General features: G+C 43.9%; 1 protein-coding gene across 1 annotated transcript in view; it reads right to left on the bottom strand.

Moving 5' to 3' along the window:
- Positions 1-7082, bottom strand: part of EBF2 (EBF transcription factor 2) — a 182698-nt gene extending 175616 nt beyond the window's left edge. Inside the window, exon 1 of the mRNA XM_078850634.1 lies at positions 6937-7082. Coding sequence (XP_078706760.1) covers positions 6937-7082 — 146 coding nt within the window. The remainder of the gene's footprint in view (positions 1-6936) is intronic.
- Between the last annotated feature and the right edge of the window lie 5039 nt (positions 7083-12121).

Here is a 12121-nt window from a genome sequence, read left to right on the forward strand (position 1 = left end):
CATCAAATAACGTGTCAAAACTAAAGAGAATGCACCATTTAAAAACAGGACTTGCTAAAGGTAGGGTGACCAGATGGCCCGATTTTATAAGGACAGTCCCGATATTTGGGGCTTTTTTCTTACAGAGGCACCTATTACTCCCCATCCCCGTCCTGATTTTTCACACTTTCTATCTAGTCACCCTAGCTAAAGGATGCCTTGAAAGTGGAAGGAAACCTCTTTATTGTCTTCCTGCAAGAAAATAAAAGAGCATTTAAAACTAAACAGGTTGGTGAGGGCCGTTTACGATTGGCAATTGGAGGCTTAACAGCAGATAACTAGTCGTTTGAAACAGCAGCCCCAGGGATACAAGGATAGACAATGAGCTGTGTCGTTTAGCAACAGGAAGGATCCGGGGCGACTCTACCCCGATTCAGCCTTCCAAAGCAGACAGAGGTAGAATCCAAGATTTTGTAGGCACCCAGTTCTGTGTTGCTTCGTTACTCTGTGGTCCAAACTGCCCTTTCAAGAGGTGTCAGTCCGAGTTCTTCTTTAAACCGCTCTGACTCCTGATAACGCTTTTTTTTTTCTCTCTCTCTTTTTTAATGCGTAACTCAGTATTTGTGGTTCTTTCCTTCTGTCCCAAGCGCAATCTCAACCTCGCCTCCACCCACATTTCGGTATCGAAACAACAGGTGAGGACATCTTGCCTTGGCCACTGTCATGTGCTCTTCTTTGTTATAAACGGACACAGGACATTGCTTCTCACCGCTGACTACTAATAGGTTCCTGACTAAAGACCTGATAACGTTAAAGATTTCCGGTCCAAGGTATTAAATATTCGCCCAGATTTTTTAGACCTCTTTAAACAGACTATCCTACCCCTTCTCCCCTCTCCCCAAGCGTTTGGAAAATGAATGAGGACCAACTTGTCTGAAGCTACACCAAAAGCAAATGCCCACCCACCAGGAAAGAGACACTGCCCCACCTATTAACCCTTTTTGTAAGGGGTTCCGAAGGAAGAGGTAAAGACAAGGGGGCAGATGAGCCAATGCTTGCAACCTACAGATTTTTAAATCATCAATGCCGGAGCGGATTAAAGTCGCAGCTTTGTTTTCTGTAGGTCACATCGTAATGGTTTGTGGCTGAGCCGTGTTTTTAAATGGTGCCTTCTTTTTAGTTTTCACATGTTATTTGATGGCATTGTCCTTGTGTGAAATTGACTCGCCTCAGCAATCTGATGCATTAAAAGGCACAAATCCAAATTCAACCAGGTTTACATTGGTCTGAAGCCGGAGTCACTCCAGCTCAAATGAACGGCGGCGTCCTGGACTTACACCTTCCGTCTTTCATTAATAAAATAAAATAAATACATAAAAATAGACCCGCTGTTACGACCTGCTTAAAGAGACAAGTTTTCAAGCACCTGAAAACTAGATGATTACCTTATACATGCATGCAGGTTCCCACGGCTCAGAACGGCACTCTCATGCATTTGGTTCTCAAGTGTATAATCAAAGAAAGCCTTTCAAGAGCCAAATAAGATAAGGGTAAACAAATGGTTTACTTTCACGTTGTAGTTTGTGACGGAAAGATGGCTAGGAAAAGCTCCGACAGGCTAGGCGCTGTTCTTAACTTCTCAAATGAGAACTGTATGGAAAGCAATCTCAAAGTCTTCAGCACAGATCTGGGTAAGAAATTTATTCCGGCTGATGCAGCCACGATATTCCTCATATATAAAGACCCTCGATTTAACGGAAATAAAATGGTAAGGACGAGGTCGCTGGGGGCGGATGGGAAGGAGAGAGAACACCACAAAATATTTCAGAACAGAGGGTTTAATGCAGTTCACCTGTATGCAACAAACAGATAGGAAAGGAATACAGCCCGCAGCTGTGATTCAAAGTACAAAGCAAGACCCAGCTAAATTAAGCCCTTTCCGATTAAACCTGTTATAAACCAATAATTTTATATATTTACCATAAAGGCTATTTCAAAAGGATGCTCACTCATGTGATTGTTGGAGAAAAACATCACTAAGTATAAAATGATTGACTCGACTTCCCCCCCACCCCACCCCACCCCCATCACGAAATCACCAGAAACGTGGGTCTGTAGCTACAAAGTCTTGAGCTATCCCTGGTCTCTCTCCCTCCCCCTTCCCTCTTGTATCATAAAGGCACTATTTACTATAGGCAGATCCACACTGATCATGGTTTATAAAACCTGTAAGTTTCAAAGAATCCACTGATCACTGCAACTTACACCTTTATAAGCACTGATCAACAGAAGTTTGGAAACTTACAAACTATTAAGTCAACATGTAAAAACTTCTGCTCCACCTCATTCTTCCCCAAAGAGAGAAAATATTGTATCCATCATAAACTCTTTCGAGTTTCCCACATATTCCAATAAGTAGGTGCTTTTTCACTAAAACAGAAAAACACATCTGTTAGGTTTTATATTCAACCCCCTTTTTCTTTTAAAAAAAAAAAAAGTTACTTTTACTGCCTTTTGCCTAGCGTGGTTTTTGGAACACGTTAGCAAATAATATTTTACCATGGGGAGTGTATGTTCTATTTTATTTTATAATGCAGATTTGAAGAGTCTTGTTGCTGGAGTTTGTTTTTTCTAACCACATGGAATGTTGAAGCAACAAGCACATTCAGAAAAAATATTTTAGGTGGGTGTAGATTTGTGCTGGGGTCTTCTTATTTTCCCATTTACAGAAGGCTGTTGAGATCATTTTTCAATACATCTTTGTATAAAGACATTTTAAAACACCCCAAATCAGAAAATCCAAATTTGTCATAGCCCTTTCATTCACCCACACTGAACACATACCGGATCCAGTTTTTGCTGGCAGACACAAAACTTGCACCAACTGGATTTGTGCAGAAATACCCAAGGGCAGAATTGGACTCATCCTGCATTAACATATACAGTTCATAACCCCAACAACCACCCAAAAGGCTTCCTATGGCCTTGATCCTGCAAACACATTTATGCACATGCTTGAGGTAAATAGATCTGCTAAAGTTAATAGAACAACTCACATCTGTCAGCATGTGTTTAAGCGTATATTGGATCAGGGCCTATATTGACCTTCCCAACTGAATTATTTCTATTTGCCGATTTAGGTCCTGATTCAGCAATGTAGTTAAACACGTGCCTATCTTTAAGAACTTGAGAATATCATTGAAGAGATGAGACAACTCACCCACTTAAAGCTCATGCTTAAGTACTAAACAGGAACCTTAGTTTTTGTTTTTCAGTGCACATACTTTTCTTTAAGAAAAAAAAACCTCTCTCTCTTAGTTTCTTGGGTAGCTGTGGAATTCTACATAGCATAGCTTGAGAACTTAAGTCGGGAAATTCCACAGGCAAACGGCGCACAAAACACACACCTGTGTAAACTAATTAATATTGAGGTTTAATATGAATATTGTAAAATAAAAGAACATTGGTTATTTCACAGTCCTATAAGTCCAAAGCTGTTGGTAGCTGCACACTGTGCCTGTGCAAAAATGCAAATTGTGTTGCATTTATCACCACTATTTTATTTGTAATTGATCTGGAGCTCAGTTTTCACTGAGGACTAACCACCTGGAAAAGTCTGTAGTCCCATTTCAGGTATACCTGTGCTTTTCAAGGCAGAAAAATGTATACGTATTTACTTTCACTCGTGTGTCACTTGGATGAGTGGACCTGGCTCAAAACTTTCCAATAACTTCCATCCTTAGGTTGAATCCAAAAGTTCAGTACAAAAAGAGATTTACAGATAGTTATGCCGCTTGGTTCAAAGCCCATGAAGTCACTAGAGAGACTCCCACTGACTTCAATGAGATTTGGATCACACCCATGTTGAGTTATGGAGGGCTCAATATAAACTTAATGATAGCGTTCCCTTGCTTATTTTTATGTATTTATATATTGGCTTCTCTGTGGTATTTTGAGTATCTGAGTACTTCAAATATTCAACTTATTCTAACCACACACCTATGAGGTCAGGAAGTATTATTATCCCAATTTGACGGGGGGGAAACTGAGGCATAGAAAGGTCATACAGCAAGTCTGTGGCCGAGCCAGGAACAGGATTCAGACCTAATATGCATATTAACCGTAGAAACCTCTTTCCTCTACTCACTGGACTGTTCTTCTTTGTGCAATACACATCAGCCTTGTGCCAACCTAAAAACCTTCCTGAGCAACACAAATACATTCGCTAGCAAAATCCTCAGCTGGCGTATGTTGTATACAGTCATTGGAGTGAGACCAGTTTCCACTTGCTGAGGACCTGGCCCACTGTGTATGTAACTGATTTTTCCAACACATGTACAACATCCAACTATACTGGACATTCCTATGGATTACAAGAATACTCAGAGTTATAACCGTTAAGGCGAACCCATTTGGGAAACAGATATTAAACCGCATGCTTCGCGGCTTAAGCCAATTTCTAACTATTAGGGATTTAGATAGTACGCTTTTTTAAGGACCATTGCTTTTTGCTCTGAGTTTGTACAGCACCTAACACCATGCGGTCCAGAGTCCATGACCAGGCTCCTAGATGCTACCACAATACATATAAATAATAGCACTTTGGAGGATACCTAATATGGGGAGGGTGGGGGAGGTTATCCTATATCTGCCTGTTCTAATGCCTTCCTCTGGTGCTGGCCACCGTCAGAGACAGAATACAGGACTAGACGAACCACAGGTCTGATCCATTCTGGCAGTTCCTAAGTTACAACTCCCACACAATCAGGAGGAGGCTGAAAGTCCGCATGTAGTGTAACAAAAGCTTTTCCAGAATGGAAAGAGACACTTCTCAGTTCCTCCCTACAGTATGTGAAAACAATATCAATCAGGAAAGCTGCAGAAAACAATTTTTAGTTTTAAATTTATACAGGGCTATTAAAATGCCTAATTTAAGGGAAGCGAAGTGGAGTTCTGCTTTATGTAGGCTGGGGTTTTCAAAGGCGCTCGAGAGAACTAGACACCCAGGCCCCGATCCTGAAAAAGCTTATGCCTGTGCTTAACTTTACACATTGTGTTATTATTTGCACTACCCTAGCACCTAGAAGTCCTAACCAGGGACCAGGACCCCGTTGTGCTAGGTGCTGTACAAACAGAACCAAAAGACAGTCCCTGCCCCATGCTCCACTGACTGCACTGGGACTACTCCCAGTGCATACCATTATGCACGTGTGTAAGTCTTTGCAAACTTAGGATTCCCAGTGAATTGCAATGGCATTTCGGTACCGAATTCCCTTACAACTCCCCAGCACAGTCACTATTTGGTTTGTAAGAGGGTATTTTCAATTATTTATTGACTATTTACTTTCAGTAGAGTCTAATTTTGCCTACAGATTATTTGGCGGGGTGGAGGGGGGTGGACCTGGCAGGTTTTTATACTCCTTGTGATATTCAGTTAGGGCTTAACACTTGCCCAGTTTTTATATTGCTCTGCTTAAGTGTTGATCTTTAATGCAAAAAACTCAGCCACTTTAAATTTTACACACACTTCAACAGTTCTGTTCTTTTAATGGGCACAGTCAAAGACACAGAAAATGCTGCATTCACTCTTGTGTTATGCAAGAGAAAGATTAAAGCAAAAATGTTTCTGTTTGTCAGCTTTGTGCATTTGGCAACGTTTTGTGCACCGAGGGTCACTCTGTTTTACTGGTGGTCACTTGCATTTTTGTCTGTGCATAACATTGGGGGTAAGTCCACATGTGCATGCTTCCCAGGCATTTGCATGAGCAATACCAGCGGCAGCAAAGCTGAAACTCTTGAGGCAGATGCACCAAGAAAGCTGAATGTCTGGGAGGGGCGCAGAGAGGGCAGAAAGAGGTGGGCCTGAGAATACTTGGGGGTGGTGTTCCTGGGCTTATTCCTAAGACATCAGTAAAGGAGCAAAAAAATTCTTGTCATTTTTTTAAAAAAAAAAAAAAGGAATGAATAAGAATAAATTTTAAAAAAATCAGGTCACACTATGGAGAAAAGGGGTGCTCTCCAAAAACTGTTTTTATAGGACAGTTTAAACAAAGAAAAAAAAACTCCACACAAGTTAATGGCATCACTTTAAAGCTGAAGAACTGCAAAAAATAGCTAGAATCTTGGCTGTGGCAAAGGATTGCAGAGCAAAACACAGCAAAAGGTGGCTTTTAGCTATCTTTGTGTTCGCCCAATCATATCCTGGCGACGCAATGAGCTAGTCCCCCAGTGTAAGTCAGAGCAGCCTTAGGACTGCTCTAAACCACGCTAGCGGCCAACAGCCCCAATGAGCAATTACAGTAGCCAAGAATCATTTCCCCTGGCCATGTCCCCTGTGCTGGGGTAAGCAAAAGGCTGGCATAGGAGCAACTACATTGGCTGTGTGCCCTCACCGAATCCCTCTACTGAGGTGGTCCTTCCATGGCAAGCTGGGTGAGCTCTAGACCCACCTTGCACCAGTGGAATGGAGCAAAGCAGCCATGTGACAGAAGAGAATTTGGCCCGTTCAAAGCAGGCCTGAGATGAAAAAGATATTTTCTCTCTCTCTCTCTTTTTTTTTTTTTTTTAAATAAGAAGAAATTATTTAGCTACATACAAACATCAAACGCTTCCTCCACAGGGTTGCCCCCATCCACTTCAGTGGGAGCAAGAAAAGGTTAGCAGAATCAGACCCAGGGAGCTTAAAAGGAGGACACCGAGCAGAGGAGCGATCCTGTGGTCCATGTGTATCCCTTTGCTTCAGGGAAGTTGGACCCCTACACCGTTTTCAAAAGAGCCTGCTTTCAGATCAGAGCATCTGAACAGTGGAATACGTCAAAGCACATGGCATCATGTGTAGGATACAGTTCCTTCCCTGCCCCTACAGATAATCCACACGCTGCAGCCAGCCAGCATGGTCAGTCCTGGAGATATGGTTGGAGAGCATGCTAAGGCGGCAATATTCACATCTGGTTTCACCTGAATTTATCTGTCTGTATCTGCCTTTCTAGCAGGCCCAACACCATGGTACCTCGACAACCAGGACAGAGTTTACATGCATTAGAATGCAAGCCCTTCACCTCAGAGATTCTTTCTTCAGCCATGTTTGGAAACAACTTGCCCATTTTGGCACTAATCACAACACAAATAAATATTAACATCTAGACACCTCAGACAGATGAGGCCTCCACTGTATTAGGTGCTGCACAAACACACAGTAAATGACGGCACCTGCCCCACAAACTTATGCTCTAGAAAGCAAGGCCTCGATGGATGAAACAAGCAAGCAGATGGGAGGACAGGCACATAAAAGGAACACAATGTCTTTGCTCTCAAATCATTGTGTGCCCAATCTTTAGCCCACCAATGACAATAATCCAACTCATCGTTTTATTAATATTCATTAGTCTGACAGCAGCACCTCAGCCCTCCATTGAGATCAGAGCCCCATTGTGGTGGGAGCTGTACTCACCTGACACAAGAGTTGCCCTGAATTGCTTACAGTTGAAATAGACAAAACAGACAAAGGGTGGGAAGAGAAACAGGACCACAGAGAGGTGAAGTGATTTGGCCAAGGTCAAGCAGCAGGTTAGAACGTAGATCTCCTGACTCCAAGTCCCATGTCCGAGCCGCCCGGTGGTTCGACCTTCCCCCCCCCCCCAAGAACTCCTAAACTTAAATAGACAAACCTGTGGACCCCCAACCAGAGGTGATACATGCAGGTGTGGGGGGCACATGGAGTTATGTGTTTCCCACCCCCCCCCTTCCAGATGTCTGCTTTCCTTTTGGCCCTGCTCCCTGAAGTGCTGATGCAGCAGGGCAGAGCAGTGGTGCGTCTTCTTGGCTAGCTGCTGCCTGCTTGTGGAGTCAAAGGCTGTGAGTCACCCCCTTCTGATGGCAGGGGGAGATTTCGCTTCTGCAGTGACGCTGCAATTTTTCGTTGCGCTCCCCCAACCCAGAAAGGCTGGGTGGCTCACTGAGGTGAGTCTTGGGGGTGGAGGTGGCGGGGCTCAGGCTTGGGTTTCAAACCCGAGCCTCGCAGCTCGGGGCTGAAGCCCGGTCCTTGGTGGACCCCCCGAAACCTGCTTAGGACGGACTAGAACCCTGGTTGAGACCCAGTGCGCTAAACACCATTTTCTAGCTTATAAAGGCCAGCGCTTGATAATTCTCTTTTTAAAACTTGCCCCCATTTATCGTCATCTCCACTTGGTGCATGGCACTCTCTGAATACCCAAGATACAGGGTGGGAGCCGGTCACCATCCAACATGCATAGTGAACCGAGAACTGTTGCACCAGCGAGAATGACCATAGTCGATGGCATCGCATCAGGCATGGTGTAGCCCAGTCCCCAGATCTGGATCAATCCTGCGATTCCACAAACCTCTGGACCAGCCCGATGGTCGGGTCAGAGCGCACCCCTCTGCACCCTCATGCGTCGATGGGAGTGGGGAGTAAGAATTCACTGGAGCTGCTGTGACAGCTGTAGGTCTAGAGTCTCACATAAGGCCCCCGTGCGCTAAACCCACCGTTGCATCACCCCTGTTGCCCCCCAATTGGTGAACTGAGGCCTAGACTGGCAAGACACATATGAAAGAGCATCACTGCCTGTGGCATTGCAGCCTAGTGGCTGTCAGTCCTCGACACTCCTGAATCCACGGCAGGCAAAGATAGCTGGTCAGCCAGGACTTTGTCCTGCTCCCGTTGAAGTCAATGGTGACCCCCTGTAATTGATGCCCATGAGCGAGGGAATCACCCCTGTGGGGTTCTGCTGCTAGGCTAGGTTTTCTCCTAGTGGTGTCAAGGTAAATACATTTTTGGCATCACCAGCTAAGAGGACGAGCCTTGCCTTGATTTGAGGGCTTTTTCAAGCGGCCCACATGCAGTCTGCTGTGCTGAGTGGCCTTGGCTTGGAGCTGGGCAGGGCCCTGAATAACCACAAGCCAGTGCTGTTTGGCAGCCGAGCACTTCACAGCCTGAGGAGGGGAGGCACATTTTACAAGATGGTTTATGGCAGCTATTTCTCCCCCTTCTAGAATACGAATTACGTTAACGGTGACAGGGTCTACAGGCAACAAAAAGCCTTTGCAGGCATCAGACAGCTTGAGGCTTTGCTTTCGCTCTTGGCCAACTACAAAAGCCAGCCCAACAGTTCCTACGGGTGGCCGGGATCATTGTCCATTAAGTAATCACTTGGAACAACTGGTTTCCAGTGAGAAGCAGAGAGAAAACTTATTATGTCTCAATGAATCACATGAAGACTGGAGAGGAGGAGGAGATCTGTATTTCAAGTACATCTGCCACTGGGTTTTAATATATAATCCTAAGAGTAATCAGGTAAGAAAATCCTAGCTCCCAGCCACCAAAGCACAAGTCCCATAAAACAAAAGAACCACGGCGTCTAGGTTGGGAAGTCACATGTTGGCATTAACTCACTACCTGCATTGTTTTGTTACAGCAGCTTTAGCGGCCCGGGTGAGATCAGGGACTCGCTTCATTCCATTGTTATTTAATGGTGCTATTTGGATACAGCTGTAAATCAAAACTAGCATATTTAACCAATATTTGAGTGGAAATAGTGGTAAGGTAAAGGTTGTCTTGCTCTAAATGGATCCCATTTGCACCTCCCTTGTTCATGTATTCCAAGGCTAGACGGGGACATTGTGATTTTCCAGTATGACCTCCCGTATAACACGGGCCATAGAACTTCCTCAAAAGAATTCATACGGCAGATCGTTTAGAAGAACAGAGTCTTCTTTAAAAAATTGCTAGTGATGGAGAATCCACCACAACCCTTGGTAAACTGTTCCAGTAGTTTATTACTCTCACCATTAAAAATTTACACAATATTTCCAGTCTGAATTATTCTAGTTTTTACTTCCAGCCATTGGATTGTGTTAATCTATCGCTGCTAGATTGAAGAGCACATAATTAAATATTTGTTCCTCTTGTAGGAACTTATAGACTGTAATCAAGGTCACCCCTTAACCTTCTCTTTATTAACCTACAGTAAATAGATTGAGCTCCTTGAATCAAACACTCTAGGCTATGTTTTATAATCCTTCAGTGATTCTCGTGGCTCTTCTCTGACCAGTCTCCAATTTATCAACATCCTTCTTGAGTTGTTGGCACCAGAACTCGACACAGGACTCCAAGAGCGGTCGCACCACTGCCAAATACAGAGGTAAAATAACCTCCCTACTCCTCCTTGATTACAGAATCCTGCAGAGATTCCCCTTTTTATGCATCTCATGATCCCATTAGCTCTTTTGGCCACAATGTCACACTGGGAACTCATCAAATGTTGATGGCTACATCTTAAAACAGCTATCCTTTTGCCAAGTTCATGATCTAGCAGGCACCCCCCTGGCACGTGTGTCTGTATTTGAGGCAGCACTGCCTAGTGAACAGAGCACAGGAGTGGAAGCCAGGACTCCCGAGTTCTAATCTTGTTCCTGGTCTTTGAATCTTGACACACATGCGCAATTGTTTTATCATGTGTACAGTACACGTAAGATAATACAGGTGCGTATGTTGATGTACATTTGATTTGCCGCTCGAGATAAAACTTTAAAATATTGAGAAGGGTCATTTTATATAATTTTACAATGTTATTTCAAAGGCGAACATTTCCATTTCTGCACTTTATTATTTGTTGCGTTTCTGTGACTGCACAGACTTGTATTCTCCCCGTCTTCAAATTTTTAATGGCGAGAGTAATGAACTCCTGGAACAGTTTACCAAGGGTTGTGGTGGATTCTCCATCACTAACAATTTTTTAAAGAAGACTCTGTTCTTCTAAACGATCTGCCGTATGAATTCTTTTGAGGAAGTTCTATGGCCTGTTTTATACGGGAGGTCATACTGGAAGATCACAAATGTCCCCGTTCCTTAGGCCAAGTCTACACTTAAAAGTTTTCCTGACATAATAACATTAGTGATGGTGTTTTGTTGTTTTTGGTTTTTTGCTGACCGCAAAAGCCCTAGTATCAATGCAGTTATACCAACAGCAGAGTCCTTCTACCTTGTATAGCTTATTTAACTCAGGGAACTGGTAGAAGCATCACTGGAAAAAGCACTTTTGCCAGGAAGGTTTACTGATGTAGCTAGACTGTATTGCTATACTTGCAAAGCATTTAAGTGTAGACAAGGCCTTAAGTATAATTGTCCGTGTAAGTACAGCAGATAGAGAGCTACGGTCTTAGAACGGCTATGGAAGTTTGGGCTCTGACTTCAATGAGAGCGAAGGACTTAGGCTTCCACTCCCTGACTTTACAATGTATTTCATCATCCAGGCACATCCAGACCGACACCTTGCAGGTTGAGCACCACCCTGATCAGTCTCTAGCAAAGTCCTTACGGCTGGTCATCCTTATAATTAATCCTACAATAGGGTCAGTCAAGAATCGGTTGTGCTAGGTGCTGTGCAGACAAAGAAAACTGTCCCCGATCCAAGAAGTTCACAAACTGTTTGTCAGACTGGATGCAACAGGTAGACAAAGCAGATGAATGGGGTGGGGCCTAGGTTGGAAGGGCCTTTTTTTTACAAGGTAACAATAAATGCAATATGGTTTAGTAGAAAAGCAGAAGTCGCTGCTCATCATTTGACTGACCAATGGTAGATGGGAGGGATTTGGAAGCATTATTTGCATATTCCTACATCTTAAGGTCATTACAAAGGCCATACAAGAAGGGACCATTATGATCATCTCGCCTGACCTCCGGTATAACACAGGCCATAGAATCTCACTCAGCGCCTCATTTCTGGTTGGCCAAGAGCATTTCTTTTAGGTAAAGACGCCCCATCTCAATTTAAAGACGTCAAGTGACTTCAAAGCAGAGGTGAGTTTTAAGGAGGAATTTGTAGGCAGTGTTATGAACGCTGATGGCATGGTTTACCTCAGGTATACGGATGGCATGGAAGAAAGTGTGGGGGCTTGAGGGAGAGGTGGAATTGAGGCTGCCATCACTGGCTCAGAAAGGTAGTAGATCTGACAGACAGGGCAGGGCTAATCATGAAAGGCCTGAAAGGCAAAGACAAAGAGCTTATGTTTGATGCGACGGAGGTGGGGCAGAGCTATGGAGAGGCGTAAAGAGGGGGGTGGGAGTGAGGAACCAGGGAGAGGATCCTGGCAGCAGTGCTGCAGGTGGACATAAGGGAGATCA

The sequence above is a fragment of the Lepidochelys kempii genome, chromosome 26 (assembly GCF_965140285.1).
Source record: "Lepidochelys kempii isolate rLepKem1 chromosome 26, rLepKem1.hap1, whole genome shotgun sequence".
NCBI lineage: Eukaryota > Metazoa > Chordata > Testudines > Cheloniidae > Lepidochelys > Lepidochelys kempii.